The following is a 21,394-nucleotide window of genomic DNA, read 5'->3' as shown; positions in this document are numbered from 1 at the left end:
TGTCAATAATGTTTGTGCTTATTACCTACTATACAGCATTGTGGTATTCAGTTAGACCATAAAATAAAACATTTCTGCTACAAAATGAGACTTTTTAATAAAACATACAGTAAATCTAGAACATTTTATACAACTTAAAAGTCAGTGATCCTTATATAACTGCCTAAGGATAACCTTTCTATTTGCATAGGATATGTGATCTTTACTTAACACCTATATTTAAATATTCTTATGGCCTTTGTTTCCTTCCCTGCAGCAATCCATCTGGATGGAGGACGTGAAATTGTTATCTGTCAAGATGACTTGGAAGGTATTTAACTTTAATAAGCTTTTTGAAATTAGTAACATAGAAGACGGAAGTTTCCATCAGCTCTCCTGATATATTTTAGCTTCTCTGTGCCGAAAAAAGAATATTATCCTGATTATAAAGTAATACCACATCAGAGACGTTTGAGAAAAGCAGAAAAAGACTGGTTTTCTTTAGAGTAACTTCCTGAGTGCTATGCTACATATGTTGTTCAATTTTATGTAATTTTGTATATTTTTTTATTCTTCGATATAATACTTTCCAATATGACCACTTCAAGAGAAGTGCCCCTGAAAAATACACTCTGTGGTGCTACACAAAAATCAGAGAAGGCTATGTACCAGTGGCTCATAATTTTCCAATAATTATTTAACCAATCATAAAATATAATTTCAATTATAACATACTTCTAAAATATGTTTTTTTTTATTTGTAATGAATTATATATATATATCGATAATTTATTAGTTATCATTTCTATAAAATATTTTTATTGCCTAATTGAAGAGGCCCTAGCAATAAATCATTTTATATCTTTCAATATTATTGTTTTAATGAAATATTCATTTATATATAACATTTTTTATGGACATTGCTAATTATATTCATTTTTATTTTTTGCATGTGTAGAGTAACATATACATATTACTGTCACTATTATGGCTGTACATATACCCACCAATTCCTGTTCCTAGAAGGGAGGGACAGGGGAAAGTGTGAAAATTTGGGTCTCAAAGAGGGACTGTCCCTTCTAAAGTGTGGCACTCAGGGGAGGGTGGGAAGATGGGCAATTACCTTCTTAGGTTGTCCAAATCCTTTAAGAGGGGCCAGTCAGACATGACCCTAACACTCAGATGGCCCATACAGTAGAGAACAAATATATGTACATAGCTTTAGGATTGCAAGGGAGTGGCTGTCTCTATAGTCTATGACTCTATTTTGCAAATATATTATAAGAAGCAAAGGATAAAAATATCACTGTCTTTCTGGATATTCAAGATTGATGTTTCTTTTTATAGGTGATGTCAAAATCCCTAGTCCTCCCACCAATGTTCAAGCTTTAGAAACCAGCAAAACATATGTTGTGCTTAGCTGGGATCCACCAGTTCCCCGTGGCAGAGATCAACTAGTGTATTACATTGAGAAGGTAAAGTTGCTGCAGAATCGGACGGCGCTTATAAATAAATGTAATATAATGTAATGTAAGTCTTGATAACTTTCAGTGTTGAATTTCTAAAGGTTAGACAATCTACAGGAAAAGTGGGTTTTTAATAAAATAAATAATTTAATATTACACAACAATTGTCTATTCACTTAAAAGTGGAGTACCCTGTAGATTTATGGGTTTATTCAACCGTCCACACTCAAATGAGGCTGCATGTCCTTACCACGCTAACTCTCACAAAACAACTGACAGGGCCTTGGACTTTAAATGTTGCAAGTTTTTGGGCAAGAGCATGAGAGAGCATGCAAGTTGGCTGAAAACTCTCATGTTCTCTCCTGAAGCTCACAGAATTACCCCTAGTGCTCAATGTAAATAAACAACTTAAAATTAAAAAAATAAATTTGGGAGTGTATTGCCCATACATACCCCCCTCATGCCTATCCCCTACACATACAAATGCTTCAGAATAAAATGATATTTTGTATTTTCTGGGACATTAAATAAACTGACACTATTTCATAAAAGCTGCTATAAAAAGCTTAGACATGATGCACTATAAAGGGTCATTAGAACCCTGTGAACTATGGCAATGTTTGGAGCAATTACTTTCAAATGTTGCTCAAATTGAACATTTCTGTCAATTACTCCAAATGTAACACTTTATGCTAAAACTTGGCTTTACTTTGATGAATACGAATCAAACTAAGGGATTTGTGTTTGTTTCTTAATGCAATGTTCCTAAAAAAATTAGAAGTCCTTCTCCCAGGAAGACTGGCTTTCTGGTATTCCTTTGATAAAGAAAAATATCCACTGTATAAGTCTCCATGAGCTCCATTATAAAGTCATCTATTAATGGTACATGGTCCCCACTAGATTACATAAATTAAAATAAAATCTAATGTATGTTGGAGATGTTTAAGATATAAAGGCTCTATTTACTACATGATTGTGGGAGTGTGAAGACCTAATATCACGGGACAGAACTGTCATAACTTCTTAATAGATTTCTACTTTCCAATATCCAATTGTCACCCCAAATGTTTCTTATTCATCTTGACTTACCATCATGTAATAAGGTCCAAAGAATTGTTTAGGTTCTGATGGCAACAAACCCTACATTGTTATGTATTTTCTTTATTTACTCCATTTCACTTCTTTATTTAGTTTTGTTCCATACTGCTTTAATCCTTTTATGTGACCTTAGTTTAGATGTGGTTAGCCACTTCATCGCCTTTGATTGTGTATTAATAATCAACAGCTGTTTGTCTTTATTGTGAAGATTGTCGATTTATATGATTTAACAGTAAAAAAACCCACATTGAACATAAATTACCCCCAGGAGACCCGTAGATGATAATTTAAAGAAGCATACAGTGTATTCACTTTTTTATAACTTTATATTATTATTATTTTTATCTTTTATTTTTTATAGCGCCAACAATTTACGCAGCGCTTAATAAAATACATATATTCAAGGGGTATGACAAGATGAGAATTGACAGACTAAGACAAACGGTTATATAATATGTATAACACATATAAACAATTATGCAGTTCATATAACTGCTATATTTCACATTAATTGTAAGATATCAAGAGCAGGGCCCTCTTTTAGTTCTGCACCAGCATGTCTTAAGGTCTGTTAATGTTTTTGTCAATTTTGGATATTGTAAGTTTTAATGTTGCTTATTTTCTCCAAATTCTAATTGTGCTATGCAATCTGCTGGCGCTCTTTAAATAACATTTTATGTAATTATGCAATGTGAGGCACTTGAAACATGTAAGGTAGAATGTTCTGCATACATCCCGCAGTTCTATTTGTAAAAATGCTGCTGGTTTCACCAGTCAGTATTAGTTCTCGTTTTTCTCATGTTCAACAGTTGCTTCATCACTGTGTTAAAGGTGATGATGTTCAGAAGATTCACCATAACCCAGCTGTTGCTACACATTTCTACATTTGGAAAGCTAGAGAGACTGCTGTTCTTCATTTTGTATTAACTTGTGACTTTGTTTCTACCATACCTCAGTGCTCTGGAATATGATGGGCCTATATAAATCCATAAAGAATAATAGTAGTATTCAGTTTGCTCTGGATGCAGAACTGAAAATAACTTTTTTCTAAAACTCTGCAATGTGATATGTGATATATCAAAGAAAATATTTGGATTTTTGTTTTGCAGACAATGGTTGGCAGTGGAAGCTGGCAAAGAGTTAACTCACATATCGCAGTAAGATCTCCTCGTTACGCTATATTTGACCTAGTTGAAGGAAAGTCATATAATTTCAGAGTGATTGCAGCAAATAAGTATGGTGTCAGTGAACCATCAGAAATAACCCCACCGATACAAGCACAGGAACGTTTAGGTAAGATGGTATAATTAGCATATTTGACATATATATAATTACAATAATTAAATATAATTATGTTATGCAAAAGTTAAGTCACTGGAAAAGAAGGTGACCTTCTACCGTTTCAAGCACACTACCACAACTACACACAAGATTCTTTTAGCTAAGTAGACATAACATTTTGATTAGACTTTTGAAATTTGCATATTTCATCAATTCGTACAAATTTCTGAAAACGAGGCAAACCCCCACAAAGTAAATGAAAAAATGCAAAAAGCTTTGAATTTTCTTTCAGAATTTGTGGGCTCATTCACTCCCACACTCTCATTCACGTTTTTTTCACATACTCATTCCCTCTCTCACGCTGTCTAAATGTCTCCCTACCTTCTCTGCTTCCTTGTCTTGCAGCTCCGATTCTTCTCTAGCATCTTCTTGTTCTTCCGTCTTCTTTCTTTCAACATCTCCATGGACATGACCTCCCGGTGAACTTCAGCAAAATGGCAGAGCTTCCTAATTAATTTTGGGAGAGAGTGTGCATGGAATCTCTGCTATTTGGTATATGCCACTTGAAGCGCTACAATTTTGCGGAAATTCACCGGGAGGTCATCTCTGCTGAAGTTCTGATGAAGAAAGAAGACAGAAGAAAGAAGAACAAGAATATTAAGAGGGTGCTAGAGAAGAAGCAGAGTTGCAAGACATGTAAGTGGTGGGCAGAGAAGGTAGGGAGACATTCAGAGAGTGTGAGAGAGAGTTAATGAGTGTGGGTGTAAGAGAGTGAGCTTGAATGGGAGTGTCAGACAACAAATTGAAGTTCTGAATTGAAAAAAGCTTCCCAATTTCTATCTCAAACAAATGGGCATCAAACTGAATCTGTTGCCTGAAAATGGATGGGCCAAAAATGAACCGAAAAATTTGTCTGAATCAAAAAATGTTGTCTGAATCATTTTGAATCAGCGAACTGAAAAACCCTTAATCACAGTTTATTTCAGAAGAGCTTGTCTTCTATTTTAAGACATCTTGTATTGCAATCATCTTGTTCTCATATGTTTGTTTTTATTTTTACTCCACCTGAAATTTTATTTCCTCGCGCAATAAAGAGTACAAGCATACTTGGTTCTTGATTTATTTCCTTCCTGTTTTTATGCTTATGTTCACCTAAAATTTATAGTCTTTCTTTTTTTTTCTTTTTTTCCATAGCGGTACCATCTGCTCCTGGTCGTATCTTGGCATCTAGAAATACCAGAACATCGGTAGTCGTACAGTTCGATAAGGCTAAAGTAGAGGAAGAATTAATTGGATACTACATTGATTCATCAGTGGTTGGATCTAATCATTGGGAACATTGCAATCATAAGCCTATTAAGTATAATAGGTAGGAGTGTTTACTATTTCAAATCAGTTTAAATCTGCAAAATCATTCCATAGCAAAACCGGATTTAATATAATTTGAAAGGCTAAGAATAGACACAAGCATGGAATTCAGAAACCAACACCCATGTTACATACTAAAGGAATCATAAAATGTAACTGTTAGTTTTACAATATCCTAACAGGGGTGTGGTTAGGATGATATCATCCATCCATCGTTACGCATCCCTCTGCTCTTCAGTTGAACTACAAACACTGGCATTCAAAAGAGACACAAAATGCTGGACCCCTGAGACTTTGGCCTAATCACAACTACTTCCCTTATGCAGTTATTTCAGCTTTTGAGCTCAATCCAGAGAATCAGGTATTTTAAGGCAATATTTCAAGGTATTTGTAAGAAGCAATGGGATATTGATGACTTCAGTGACTAGTTTGTGACTGCTTTATATAACCAAACGTTAGCTATATTAGTTGACAGGGCCTCTCTGAGAGTGGTTACGAGTTGACAAAGAATGCAGTAGAAAACGTGCACAAGCTGGACAAAAACCTAACTCACAAATTTAATAAAGCCAACTCACTAGTACTCACAAAAAAAATTAACAAAAACCTGGATATACACACATGCAGGAGATATGAGTGTACGTGAGTGCATGAAGGTTGAAAAAAGCAGGCAACTCAAATTCACTAATTTGCAGGTTGTCTGCACCTTAAAATGGAACTTGGGAATTTAATAGGGATGAGGGGTTTAAAAATTCTAAAAACCCCAAACCCCCAGTCATGCCTCCCTCTCACCCCTTTCATCTCATTCGTAATTGATTGGAGTGGTTAAAATGTAAGTAATGCTCAGGGGGGCATATTTGTTCCACAAACTCCCTCTCCCTATGCTCATTGGGGTGGGGGTTTAAAATACATACAATCCATACAATGGACCCTGTCTCATGCCCCTTCCACAATCCATGTGGAAAGGATGAGGTTAAGTTAGATAAGAAAAAACCATAACTAGCCTCCAACCCAAAAAAACCCCACACATCTTATGAAATGGCTACAGAGTGCTCTTATATTCTAATGTGCACCAGCACCCCCCAGTGTAAGAAGTCTGCATTACATCTTAGGGGTGGAAGGGTATAGAGGGTTGTTTTTTTTTATGTTATTCAACTAAATCCTTCCATTCCACAGGACATAGATGGAAGGAGGAGGAATGACATAGAATTATAAGTGTACAGGGTTTGCTCCCCACCCAAGGAGATTTACTTAGCCCTCCTTATTTGAATCCTTTTAAAATTTTACACTGTGAGCTTCTTTGTACCAACATGATATTCAGGGTCCATTATTTTAGGATATGAATGTTGTGGAAAATCTATTTTTTTTCTTCACAGTACATAATTAGATGATACATTAAACATTTAACCAATGTTTAGCTGAATTTCCTTAATATTAGGAATCAAGTGGCTAAGCTATAAGGTATTTCCTAAATATTAGGAATCACGTGACTATAATATTGTAAATATAAAGATACAACAAAAGTAAACAGCTAAATACAGACGATACTAATTTAAGAACTAAATGCAGAATATTAAACCTTTGAAGGTTTGGTAGTTAAGATAATGATCCTAGATAAAAAAAGCACCTTTCTTCTCTTAATCTTATCTGATAATGTTGTTCATTGCATTATATAGATTTGTCGTACATGGTCTAACAACTGGAGAAAGTTACATTTTCCGTGTAAAGGCTGTTAATGCGGTTGGAGTCAGTGAAAATTCGCAGGAGTCAGAGTCAATAACGGTTAAGGCTGCTTTGAGTAAGTATCCACATCAAGTTACTTGTGTTTGTCAGTTGTTATCAATGAGTTTTTAATCACTTCATTGACTTAACCCTGCATTAGGAGGGACATGGATATTATCTTGCACCTTTATAAACCTTTATAAACAAAACATGGAAATACATAACCCTTAGCCAGACTGGTGCATATAAAAATTCACTTTGTTCATACATTTGGTGCTGAGAAATAGTTTGATTCACTAAAAGGTCAAGTGGTCTTGAGGCATGAATCTCAACCTGTCCTCCTTTCTGCACCAGATGGACGGGGTTTTAAAATTAGAATACATCTATGAATTCATGGAAGTAAATTCATATATATATATATATATATATCTATATATATATATATATATAGATATATATATATATATATATATTTCATACATAAAAAGATACAATATACTGAAAAGGAAGAAAAGTTTAGGTCACAAACCTTTTGTAATTGAATTATTTGAATAATTCTTAACAATTTTATCTATATTTCAAGTAGCAGTTTTTTAGCAAATGAAAAAGTACTGTGATATAAAACAGCATATCTATACCAAAACCTATGAATATAATGATAGATTGGTATAATAAAATACATTTCATGGGAATTTCAGGTTCTTTACTCTCCAAATGGGTTAAGTACTCTTCTTATTCTTCTAGATTTTTTTTTGTTTTGTTTTGTTTTGACGGTAACAGGTTAAACAATGTCTAGAATATTAAAAAAAAAAAAAGTAAAACTTACAATTTCTTTCAATTTAATGGTTTTAGGAGGTGGTGTCCCTCATGGTAGGTGGTCTCAAAATGCATGCTCAAATACACTCTTCACCCTCTATTGACTTTTTGTTTCCTTCACTAGGCTAATGTCACAAACCACAAAAGCAACAACATGAAAATAAGCTATACATACTTACTTTGTATTTTTTGCATTGATTTTATGTAAGTTTCTTAGAATTAGAAAAGTAGACAAAAGAAGCAATAGTAATATGATTATATAATAAATAAACAAATGAATTATAAGTTAGATATTCTATTATCTATTCTATCAGGTCCATGGAGCTCACTTTTAGACCGTATATAAAACACTTCCTATTTAAGCTATTTTTTTCTCTAAATGTACACATTCTTATCCTGTAACTATCCTGGGAAGTAAAATATTTTTGCTTGTCCAAAGCATTCTCTAATCTTAAAATGTTTCTGTAATTTGCAGAACATTCAATTTCCTTTCACAACAGTAATGAATACATTAAGAAATGGACAGAAAGTACCACATTTTATTATAGCAATTTTCAGACTTGATTAACAAAACATTTTATTTTATTTTTATATCACGTATTTCCTGTTTGAAATCACTTGCACTTTTATTAACGTTGACATAAATGTACCTAAACAAATTCGCCTTTCATTCAAGTAACTCTTGTTTTAAGCCATCTATAGCGGAACAGTTATATCAAACACAGCACTACAAGCGATAGGTAAAGGTTTGTTGGGAAAAAAGTACAAAAAACCTTATAGGATCAACACGTATGAATTTAAAGATCCTGAGCATTCTAATTTTTACTGTTCTTCTAAGTCCAGTTTATTAGCCTGCTTATTAAAGAATAATATGGAAACATGGGGATGCATTCAATCACATTTGGTATATTTTTCAGTGTTCTTTTTAGGCTGTGCAAACAACCCCATAGTTCATAATGCACACAACAAAATAGTTGATTTAATATTTGAATGCACATATTTTTTTTTTCACAAAATATAGTTTATTAAAATGTTGCACACTTTATGTTTTGATTGTTCACATCCTACAATAGTTAGTGTAGACATTATTATTAACCAAAATAAACTGACTTCAGTACAGTAACAAAATGAAATGTTCCTGTTTCTTCCAGCTAGCCCATCTCACCCCTATGGGATTACCCTTCTAAATTGCGATGGTCACTCAATGACTTTGGGTTGGAAGTTGCCTAAATTTACTGGTGGATCTCCTATCTCTGGATACTTCATTGATAAGCGTGAGGCTAATCACCTTAACTGGCATGAAGTGAATTCCAGGCAAATCCAAGAAAGAATTTACACAGTGAGTACTGATAGAAAATATGGTTTGGAGCGGAAATCTGACACTCATATCATTTTTCACTATTACTGACAAGAATGGGGACATATTTTTATAGAATGGAATGTCTGTGGGAGATAGTGACATTTATGTGGTGTGTGGTGTGTGTGTTTCATCTACTTGACAATGATTTATTTCCAATTAGGCATTTTTTTACTTTTTTTAAAATGGTAAATGGAGATAATAAACAAAGCATGAAAGGCTATGGATACTCTGATTCAACAGAGAGGTTCTTGTAAAGTAGCCTTTGTTGGTTAATCATAAAGTTTAGGAAACTTGTAAGAAAATTCACTCTTCTTTGGCTTGGGCAAAGGCTGTGTTTGCTTTTGTGGAGTGTTGCCTTCAATCTTCAATGTGTGGTTGGGTAATTGGTTTGATTTGTCTGATTAAGACACCAGTCTTATGAACCGCAAATTTTGTCTGTCTATTATACTGTGCAGCAGAGCTCAACTTTCAGACTTAGGAGAGCTTGTGTTTTACCAAAAATTTATATGAACTGCTATTCCCTGTGATGGGGTCTGGCTTAATTAAGTGTAAATTCATTATTCCACTTACATGGTAGCACTACTTCTACCTTGTACAAGAGGTTTCAAAGTAAATAAAATACATGTTTTACATGATAACTGTAAAATGTCTACAAGTGAAATTGGCCAATCCAGGCCCGAAAAATGTATAAGTAGCATAAAGTTTGCGAGCTGATGGTGTAAAACAGTCAATATGCCAGTCACTAGCCCTTCCTCCACTGCCAGAGACGGATGTCAATTGTTCAGTGAAGCCAATTTTTGAAAACTAAACCATGGAAATATAATATGAAAAGTCTGTGAAGGACAGTTTTAGTCTAGATATTTTTGTATGAATAGAAAATAAAAAGGATTGTGAGGCACAATCTTGAACTAGATATTTTTTTTTTGCAGTATTTGAGAAGAAATTTAAGAAAACTATTTAAAAGTATTTAAATAAAAAAAATACACAACTGCGTTTAAATTACTGATACAAAGGCTAATAAGATTGAATACTATATATTGTTTGAGAATCAAATGATTTAAAAATTTAGACCCATTTTAAATATCCTTTACCACGAACATCTTGCTTTACTAAGAACAGTTTTATTTTAATGGGATTCAACACTGGAATGCTTTTCTCTACTGTCATGATTAATTATTAAAAGTTCATATGCCAGACATACAGTACTTGGTAGATTAAGTAATCGTGCGCCTGTCAGAATGCAATGAGTTCAATGAGTTATACGGCATTACGCCCTTATGAAATGGCATCTACAAGTAATTTGGTTGTAACGTATCTAATAGTACTTACTCTAGATCATAATGACGGATCTTCACAAATTGCACACGAATACTGAACCCTCATACTAGGAGGTACCAGTGCTTTCGTTTTTAAATTTTCTTATCCTAAATACAGTTAATTTGCACCCAATATTTTGCTAGTTAGATGTGGATCGTAATGCGGATGTGGATGTGCATAGGAAATCCTCAGTGAATGCATTACCGGATTTATCGCTGAAATGCTATGATGTCATATATCTTTACATACAAGAAATTTGTATAGCTGGCATTCTCTCGTAGAGCCTTGGTAGTATTTAAGAATATATCTGTTGTCCAGCCTTCTACACTTGATAACTTCTATAATCCATTCAATCTTTTTATTGTGCCTTTATTTTTAAATATTTTGTTGTGGAGAAAGTTGCACTTACTAGCTACTGGGACAGCATATAAGAACTTGCTTTATACATTGGTATCATTAGCAGGAGTCAGCAGGAGGTTATAACTAATAGATCATGGCAAACTCATTTACCTGATTTTGTGAAGAAATAAGAAGAATTTTAAACTAGGATACCGCCGTGGATGTGATCCATTTACATTTTGGAGAAAGCTTTTAAAATAGCAACACACATGAGGTTGTCATATAAATAAAAGAATATAGGCATACAAGCAATGGTTTGCACTTTAATACAGAGGAAGTGAATGACAGAATATGCAGAGATGTTCTAAATAACTTCCTGTTTAGACAAAACCGTTTACATGGAGTTTACATAGTTCTTGCACCCTATGTACATCATGCACGTATTAGTTGTCTTGAGGGGACACTGAATGTAGTATCAATCAAAGGAAAAGAAAGTCCCATTACTAGCCAAGGTTTTCAATGATTTGAAGAAGAAAGAAAGAGAGGCACTCCAGGTTTGCTTCCAATTCATATGTATTTATTTTGAAAGAATCAATCTATATTATATCAGCGTGGGGAATTCTTTGAAATTACAAAACTGTACAAAACTTAACGTATTTCGCGCCTCACTTGGCGCTTACTCATAACCAGGCTGGTTTAACACATGGGCAACGTTATTTCTGCATCTATTTTATTACTTTGTATACTAATACTGTATATGATGTAGAATGCATCTGGTTGGTATTAACACTACAAATTCAGTCTTATTTTATAATTATAGGTTGAGAATCTGAACGAAGGTGCTTTTTATGAATTTAAAATAGCAGCATCCAATATTGCTGGCCTTGGTCTTCCTTCTGATCCTAGTGAGCACTTCAAATGTGAAGCATGGACAATGCCTGAGCCAGGTAAGAGACCCAATACTGCAAAAACTACAGTGGTGCATTTTAAAGAACTGACAATGTGCCAAACTGTTAGTTATTTACGTCAAATATGGTTTTACAGAAAATTTTTAGGTATGAACTCTTTGTATGACTACTTGGATGTGGATAGAGATCTCATCGATCATCCATACCATGTGTTGAAAAGGAAGTTTTATATAATGGCATGTGTAAAAAAAAAATTAAGTGATATTATAGTAATGTAGTATTGAAAACATTTTAAAAACTTTAGGTGGGTAAAGCACTCAGATTTAAAAGATGAGTGCATTCCAATACCAGATTGAAAACCATTTCATGTTGCATGAACTATAAAACAATGAAGAGTTTAATAGAGTATCAGACCTATACTTTCCAATGAGATACATAATGGGTGATAAAAGTTAGCGTCTTTATAATAGACACAAATCCCTAGTGTTATATGTTATGTAGAATATGCTGTCACTAGAAATATTTGGCCAGTCATAACATTTTTCCTCTCGTCTACCTATCATGACATGTAGAAAATGTTAATCACATTTTAATATTACGTGGATATCCTTTACTAGGACCTGCCTTCGATCTGACATTCTGTGAAGTCAGAGATTCTTCCCTGGTGATTCTCTGGAAAGCACCAGTTTACTCTGGAAACAGCCCTATCGCTGGGTATTTTGTGGAATACAAAGAAGTGGATTCAGAACAGTGGACAAGAGTTAATGAGACGGCCACAGCAAATCGCTACCTAAAGGTATAGTTACTAGATGGGCCAATTAATGGGTTGTTACAGTTTTCTGTACAGTTTTGCTAACTTACTAAATTTATGCAATTGGGATTTAACCCAAAAGGTATTTTATATTAAACACTTACAAGCCCTTAAGAACCAATCCAGTTATTTTGCACTTGTTAAGATGACGTCAGAATTAATTTGGTGTACAAGGAATCTAGAATCCTTATTGCATTATACTTGTGAAAAAAGGAGTAGATTTGTTCATTTTTAGAACTTGGGGTGTAACTAAATGCAATCATCTCCTACTACCAAAAAAGTCCAACAAGAAGTAACACATGGAGCCTCCAAAGCAAATGCAGAGTTCCCAATTCTTTGATTTGGTTTGGTTTAATATGTCATATTGGTATTATGTTTTTTCAAGGTCAAGGATTTAGAAGAAGGTAAAACCTATGTTTTCCAAATCCGTGCCGTGAATGCTTCAGGAGTTGGCAAACCCTCTGATGTTTCTGAACCAGTTTTGGTACAGTCCAGGCCAGGTATGTAGTAAATAACATTCTATCTAAAAATCACTTTACAAAATAAATAGAGTTCTCAGTGGCTCATTTTCTGTGAGGAATCATAGCTACAGGTTTATATTTAAACATAAGTAAATTTCTTGTATTGTTTGAGTTAAACCCTTTAAATTCTGCACTGCATGGTACCAGGTACCAGGACACTTTGCTCAAATTTATGTTTAATTCATAGAGGATAGGGCATCAAATACTTAATTAATACTTAATAATGACTGTTTAAAATATCAACTTCTAATTATCAAGGTCTAGTAATATGGAATAATAATGTTTATTGTGAACATTCATACAACTTAGGTTTATACAGTGTATTTTCCCAAAGGTCTTGGGGATCATCAAGATGTTTTTTGGTAAATGTGAGAAGAGCCTTTTTGTTCTTTTCGATCAGCTGTGGTTCTCACCTTGCAATGGATGCCATTTTTGCATAGTCTCTGACTGGGGCAGGTGGGGCCTGCAGTTCTTTACATGTTAGACATGTTTTTGTGACCTCCTAGATGAGGTTCCTTTTTGAAGAATTTTGGTAGGCTGGCCACTCATGGGAAGGTTCACCACCAAGTTTTCTCTATTTGTAGATAATTGCTCTTAACTCTTGACATCCCAGAGCCTTAGAAATAGCTTTGTAAACCTTTACAGACTGATAGCTGTCAATGACTTTGCTTCTCATGTGTTCTTGAATTACTATATACTTGCTGTACTGCTTACCAAGGAGCTGAATCAGTGGGACTGCTTTGGATGTTAACCCAAAATAGACTCTCAAAATATTTAAAACCTTCTCTATTCACCATTAATGAGGCACTTGTGTGACAAGAGGAGCTGCTCAATCCTAAGATTTGGTCAGAACCTGCAAATTCACAAACCATCCCAGGACTCTGAATGTTTATTCCATTTATGCTTTTTAGATTGTGCTCTCCCCTATCATTCCTGGGTGTGTCTAGTGAAACTGAACGCAATTATGAATTAAATCTGGTAACTGGTTGATTTAATAACTAAGGTGGCAATTACTTTTTCACAAAGTGTCATTTAGGGTCATTCAATTTACCAGTCAATGCTAGTCAATTAGCAAAATCCTTGAACTGTCCTATATTTACAACGGTGTGCACACATGGCACACTTATACAAAGCCAAGGGCTGTTTAAGCTAGTTCACGTGTTTACATTTTCATATAATTTGCTGTATGATTCTTGCTTTGTTCAGTAATAGCCATGAATTGTAAGGTGGCAATGGCATTCTGCCACATACTAGCAATATATGCATACCACAGTATATATAGACAACCTGGCATTTATACAAAGCAATTCTGGGAAAATTCCATTATATTTAGTAACTACATTTCTTTGACACTTCTGGAATTAAAAATTGATTAAGAATGCAAGACTGGCATGTAATATTCATACTGGGAAAATAGTGAATGTTTGCCATAGATTAAATGGAAATGTTGCATGATAGCTCGACGCAAAGCCATGAAATCATAATAATTTAGTAATATGTATAACAAAAGGCACACTCCACCCATCATGTTTATATTAATGTATATTATATCTGAGTATCCCTTTAAAGTAGCACTTTCCCTCTTACATGGAGGATTCATCAGAATTCCCTCAAGAGGTCCAAGGGGATCTAATTTGACCCCCCCCCACCATGTGCATGTGCAGAAAAGCTCATTAAGTGCTTTCTTGCCATTGATTGACTGCTTCCGGTAGCAAACACTGAATGACAATCAGATAAGAGATGGCTCCTACTGGTTAGTTTTTTGCTGAAGAATGCCTAGTAAACTCCAAAATATAATATATGTCCTCATTGATGGGGCTACGTGGGGCTCTGGAGCTCTTCAAACAACCATATATGAGCTGGGAAAACTTCACATGTATTTCCTGATCAAAGGATGTTGTCTCATTCCTATACATATCGATGCAAATAAATAATGCATTCATGCCTTTTGTTACTGTAACCTCTCCTTGTTACTTAAATCTCAGGCACTCAAGAGATAACTTCAGGTGTAGATGAAGAAGGAAACATTTACCTTGCCTTTAACTGCTCTGAAATTTCTGAAGCATCTGAGTTTTCATGGTGCAAATCTTATGAGGAAATTGATGATGAGCTCAAATTCAAAATGGAATCCGCTGGAGAGAAGTATGTTTTAGTAAATGTTATACACATACTTTGATAAGGAGTATTTGTTCTGTGTGTTCTTCTATATGTGGTGAACCATAAAACCTAAAACATTTAGTTCTTGGCTTTTTGTTATGTTCACGATAGCCTTATGTCTAAGCCATGCATGCATGTGTTACCATCTGCCGTATCCTTTACCTAGTTAGGTTATATAAACATCTTGTTCTAGTATACATGTTCATTTAAAAAATATATTTCTCTATTTTGTTGAATCCTGTACATATTATAGATTTCATCAAAACACTTATTTTTACATCATATATATTTATTTCATTTTAGATCAAAACTATATTTTAAAAACCCAGACAAAGATGATTTGGGAACCTATTCAGTTGCTGTTAGTGATACAGATGGAATTTCATCTAGCTTTGTAATGGACTCAGAAGGTAAGAATTTTTTTTTTCTTTAATGTGTCACATGGCTAAATTATATCACTTGGAGAATTGCATGGTCTATTATGAAAAATATATCTTGGCACAGGAGATAGCAGTATTTGGTATTATGAGATTTTACTAGTAAAATCAATATAGCAATGTCTAGAACTGCTCGGTATTCATCATTGAAAGGTCAAGGTTTAAATGAACTGCTGTCCAATATATTGTATGGTTTCTGCTGAACAACATCTTTTTTATTGAGCTTTATGTAACTAAAAAGTTTATATTACGATATTAAAAAAAATACCTGTATTATGACAAGGAAAATAAGACAGTTTTGCAGCAACCAAGAATAAAAATTAATGTGTCTACTTTGCTTAATTTGCTTTTGATCAAGTGGTTACTGATTACAAAGCTTCTAAGCATGATCCATTTCTTAAGATTAGACGGGGTAAATATGTTTTTGTGTACGTAGGTACTTATACTGTATATAAAAGGCTACCTCATACAAATTGTTCCATTTTATACAAAGTAGTTATTTTTATGCTTATGTTTACATTTACGTTATGATTTAATCATCCAAAATATCTTCTTTCTTATAGAACTTGAACGTCTAATGGCTCTAAGTCATGAAATCAAGAATCCAAGTAAGTGGCAATTTTATTTTATTTTGATACTGAATGGATAAGCAACTTAACGTCAGCTTGAAGTCTTTAATTTAGGCTTACAAAATGCTATCATTTTTGTACATCCTACATGCATTTTATAGAGCCATGCAGGTATTTTCAATAGACACATAATATCTCAATCAGCTTTTGTTGGATAGATAGATAGATAGATAGATAGATAGATAGATAGATAGATTGTATTTAAATGTAGATCAGTAATATTGAAATTAATGCCTGAGCTGCCACTGTCACAATCATTGTTTTTAATTTTGCTATATTTAAATATAGAAATGTTGAATTACTAACCATCTTTTTTGTCTGTTGTGTAGCTATTCCTCTGAAGACTGAACTAGCATATGAAATATTAGAAAGAGGTAAAGTTCGCTTCTGGATTGAAGCTGTGAACTTGTCTGCTGATACAAACTACAGGTTTGTCGTGAATGACATGGAAGTTAAAGACAGTGAGGTATGTATACATATTTTCTCTAAGACATTTTCAATGCATTTATCTTGAACAATAGATGCTCAGACTGCTGTATATTATACCTAACCTTCAAACTTAGAAAAATAACACATGGTATGGAAAGAGAGAACGGCCCCTTAAGAGTCATCAAACAACTTTGTTGTCTAATATATTAAGCTGATCCCAAACAAAGGCAAAATAAGACAAGTTTTCTACGGCTAAGCACTAGCAGTAAATTAAGTCAGAGTTCCAAAATCCCACATCTCTTCACAATATAAACTGCTACTGTACATCAGTATCAACAGAAGATTATTGTAATATTTTTCTTTGCCGCAAGGTAAACTCTTGGTAGTTGGATATAGATCTGTATAATAAGCTGAAGCAAATATTGATCTGTTATATAATCTCTAAATATATTTTTTTCCCTCTCTTAAGGCACAGATCCAATTATATTTTCATTTTCCCCAGAGAACTACATTTTGTTCTAAAAGCAATGTGGAAAAAAAAAACTAACATTTCATGATTGTTACATTGTTTTTCCATGTAGCATTTGTTTTATTCACCAGGGTACTAGCTCCGTAGCCTGATCAGGGGTAGGCAAGGTGTCAGTACAAAGACATTTGTGTCTGTGATAAGTCTTGTGGAAGTCATTGGTGCCTTTTGTGATACTTAGATCATCCCCAGTCTGTCCTCTTCTGTGGCAGGTTTATTGTAATTTGCCCCTCATAGTAGGTGCCTGATCTAACATGATCTAATAAAATAACCTGGTATAAGTGCAGGGACACAGTGGAACCCAATTTTCCCATGATATACACCTTTGGGCTGATCTCAATCCTAATAGAGAGTTATAGAGGTCTCAGAGTTTTCAATGGCCGTTCTAGCTACACATAGCGGTGTGGTTAGATATAAAAAGTTTGTCTGAATCCAAATGCAGGAGTCTAGTGGATAATTAAACCAGTAACAGAATTAAAGTCATTGGACATAACTTTATGGAAATATGAAAATAGATGTAAGCAAAGAAATCCTAAAACATAATAGATTAAAAAATGATATTAAATACTATTAGGATAGGGTGTGATAATGTTATATAAATACATATGAGCATAACGCAAACCACTCCCTGATAACCTGTTCATTAATGGAACGGAAAGGAATTTACAGCTGAATCTTTACAATCAGAAAAAAAGAGTAAGAAAAGACCATACAGAAATATAAAGGGTAATAAGCATGTGATTAAATACAGCTTGTAAATGCAGTGGGAAAATGGAAGGCTGTTTAGAAGTCATGAAATCATGTTAATGTGCTTCGCTTTTATCTTGACATATCTCTTCTTTTAAGAGAAGTTTTGTGATTTAGAAGATCATAAATGTAACCATACTTGTTTAAATGTTTTAGGCTTAAATGCAGGGGTGTTCCTAGGTCTCTAAAAGATCCAGGGATAGAACCCACAGCAGATTTGATAGCAGTGGAGTTTGCTTTGGGAGTGGCCGCTGCGCACATTGCACATATATATGCACACACATATATACACACACAAATACTTTTGAAATATTTAGAAATTCAGACTTTTTTTAAATTCCAGAAAATGAAACCAAGTCGATCTGCTTTAGACATTCAATTTTAACTATATAATATGTACATAAGGACACAGGACATGCCCCAGCACCCAAATTGTACCCATAGGATATGGCCCTCACCCAAATTGCTCCCAAAGGTTTCCCCCAGCACCCAGATTACACACAAATACAGGACATGCCCAGATTATACCCACATGACATGCCCCAGCACCCAGATTGCACCCTTCTTTGGTCTTCTCTCAGTGTGGCTCAGGCACATCCTTTATTCATTTGTTTACCACTTAGGCCATACTCTACCCTTACAAATGCATGCCCATAAATACATACATACACATGCACATTCAAACTTGCCCTTACACATAAACATGCTGGCTTACACCTGCCCTTGCATATACACACACTTGCTTGCTCTATCATACTTCAAAACACAAAACACATTATTTATCTCCCCTTTCTCATAATTTTTCCATTTTCTATTGATCTCTTTCCTTTCTATTTCTCTCTTCCCTTCTATTTGATCTTTTGCTTTCTCTGTATCTCAGCTCTCCCTTATCTCTTTTTCTCCCACAAAGCATGCTATAGTCCCAGAGTCTCCATTCAAGGCTATGAAGTTACCCCCTAGCGATGCCACTGCTTAATTAGAATGTAATGGTAATGGTACAAAGTTAACGTAGGGTATAGTCCAACATATATTAATCTCACAATCTGTTTTCACATGTAATATGCAGCTATGAAGGATGCAAAGTGATTAATATTTTTTGATATTTAAAAAACACTGTCCACTGGATATATACTTTAAACATTTTTCCTTTGTATAGAGTCACAGGATCAAATTTGACAGATCCACTGGCATCATTGAGATGGTAATGGAAAGATTTACAATTGAAAATGAAGGAACCTATACTGTACAAATTCAAGATGGAAAAGCCAAGAACCAGTCTTCATTAGTCCTCATTGGTGATGGTAAATTATCTTATTTTGTACATAATTACTATAATTATTATAATCATAGTGGCAGGGGTCGTAACTGCAACCAGCCCGCCACTCTAGGAGACCCAGGTAACCACTTCTCCCACTTGCCCCCCCTTTAATGCTGTTTTGTGTGGGTATTACCTGCAGCTAGTGGCACAGAGAGTGTAGGGATCATCCAATTAAATTATCTGGCAATGTCTTCCTGTATGCCGTGTCTGACTGATCCAATATGCAGGAAGTGACATCACTTCTACTTCCTCTATGCTGGATCAGTCTACACACAGCACAGAGGAAGAGAGACACACCACTCCTGCATGTAAGTAGTGTGGGCAGGGGCACATGCTGTTTTGGAGTAAATATGGCACATAAAGGCTGTTTGGGGCAAATATGACACAGGTAGACTGTTTGGAGGCACTTTAATGGTGTTTGGTGACATAAAATAGCACTGGCAAGCTGTTTGGTGACAAAGGTAGCACAGACAACCTGTTTGGAGGCAAAGATGACTTAGACAGGCTGTTTGGGGGCACAGACAAGCTGTTTCAAAACAAAGATGCCCCAGACAAGTTGTTTGGGGACGAATATCTCACATACAAGTTGTTTGGGGACAAAGATGGCGCTGAAAAGCTCTTGGGGCACTCACAAGCTGTTTGGGGGCAAAGCCGGCACTGTGGGACATGTTGCTTGTTGAAGTCAGTGGGCCCCCGGCAATCTTATGCTTTATGCAAATCAACAATTTTCAATTGAAGATCTTCTGACATTTTTAGTGAGAAATGGTTTATATCAGCAGATGCTTCTTGAGAAGCAAACTCAATTTGTTTTTTTTTATGTCCACGTAGCCCTACAACACATATCCAATCCCATTTCATTGATTGCACTCCAGGTTTTCTAACTCCTGAGCCAAGTTAGCTTTTGCTGATTAGCCTAGGGGTTCAACTCTGTGAATGTTTGATTGATGTATTCAATAAGGACTGGAACAATACAATAATTTGTATGCTGTTAGTGAAAACAGATTGTGTTTGTCCATATAATATTTTAAGACAACTTTATAATTTTTCTTGTCATTGTTTATTGCTTCTCACTGGCATTTTAAACATACAGAACCTATACAGTGTGTTAAAACTTAACAGAACATAATACTTTAGATTAAATGTTAAACATTGTTCTTCAGCGTTTATCATATACTGGTCTAAACTGTAGTACCTGCCCTAACACTTAACATTGTTTTTTAACTGTAATGCAGTTCATGGAATAAGTGGTATTCTGTTACTAGTGATACATTTTCATCGGTGAAACAATCTGCCCCAATACCGAATAATTGAGCCATACTTCATTCCTTATCAGCCTTTGTTAAAAGGGGTGTAATTACAGTTATAAGCTGTATATTTTTTCTTTCCAGCATTCAAGGCATTGTTGGCGGAAGCTGAATTTCAGAGAAAGGAGTACATTAGAAAACAAGGTAAAACAAGATACAAAAATACAAAATCTAATGAAACAGCATGCACACTGCATTGTAAATGGCAACAAGGATAGAAGAGTTCTCAATGTAGAAAAGTAAAAACTAGTTTAATCTAGTTCTGCTAATTTAAAATCCATACTATTGCCACAATAAAAAGGTATAGTCATTTATGAGCAAATAATTTAACTGATCATTGAAAATAAATGCTTTTGTGTAATTGTTAAAATCTTTCACAATGAAACCAAATCGCACAATTATATAAAGGAGATCACATAAGTACTTTTTTCAGTATGCAAATATTTTTGATTAAAGTTGCTTTCAGGACCAGAACTGTTCATACCCTAAAGGTTATGTTAATTTCCATACAGGTTTAAGCGACATAACCATTATTATTTCACGGATGATATCCATTCCAACATTCTAAGTTAATTTGAAATTATTCATTCCAAGGAAATGTGATTCATGAGTATTTTAGCAAATTGGCTGTTGAAGATGACTATTTAAAGTGGGTCTGTCACATCTTCAAATTCCTATACTTTACAACTCTATACACTACATAAACCTATGTAATTGTATCTTCAGAATAAAATAAGCAATATATATGTATTAAAAACCCTTATTGTGTGGTTACCACAGGCAAAGCCTTCTTAACGTCCTTTTCTTGGAGTACACATGATTATTTCTTGTCATTACTTTATCTCTCCCCTGATGTTAGGTTGC

General features: G+C 34.5%; 1 protein-coding gene across 2 annotated transcripts in view; it reads left to right on the top strand.

Annotated features, from left to right (window-relative positions):
* The window catches only part of MYOM2 (myomesin 2), a 69,767-nt gene that overhangs the window by 32,375 nt on the left and 15,998 nt on the right, over positions 1–21,394 (top strand). For both annotated transcript variants that reach the window (XM_053461297.1, XM_053461296.1), the window contains 15 exons: positions 257–310; positions 1,327–1,454; positions 3,653–3,836; positions 5,019–5,193; positions 6,866–6,987; positions 8,879–9,066; positions 11,564–11,690; positions 12,269–12,447; positions 12,848–12,962; positions 14,969–15,125; positions 15,444–15,550; positions 16,141–16,185; positions 16,536–16,672; positions 19,065–19,209; positions 20,615–20,674. In XM_053461297.1, coding sequence (XP_053317272.1) covers positions 257–310; positions 1,327–1,454; positions 3,653–3,836; positions 5,019–5,193; positions 6,866–6,987; positions 8,879–9,066; positions 11,564–11,690; positions 12,269–12,447; positions 12,848–12,962; positions 14,969–15,125; positions 15,444–15,550; positions 16,141–16,185; positions 16,536–16,672; positions 19,065–19,209; positions 20,615–20,674 — 1,923 coding nt within the window. The remainder of the gene's footprint in view (positions 1–256; positions 311–1,326; positions 1,455–3,652; positions 3,837–5,018; positions 5,194–6,865; positions 6,988–8,878; positions 9,067–11,563; positions 11,691–12,268; positions 12,448–12,847; positions 12,963–14,968; positions 15,126–15,443; positions 15,551–16,140; positions 16,186–16,535; positions 16,673–19,064; positions 19,210–20,614; positions 20,675–21,394) is intronic.

The sequence above is a fragment of the Spea bombifrons genome, chromosome 3 (assembly GCF_027358695.1).
Source record: "Spea bombifrons isolate aSpeBom1 chromosome 3, aSpeBom1.2.pri, whole genome shotgun sequence".
NCBI lineage: Eukaryota > Metazoa > Chordata > Amphibia > Anura > Pelobatidae > Spea > Spea bombifrons.
The sequence above is the reverse complement of the archived record's forward strand: the minus strand, read 5'-3'. Positions and strand labels throughout refer to the sequence as shown.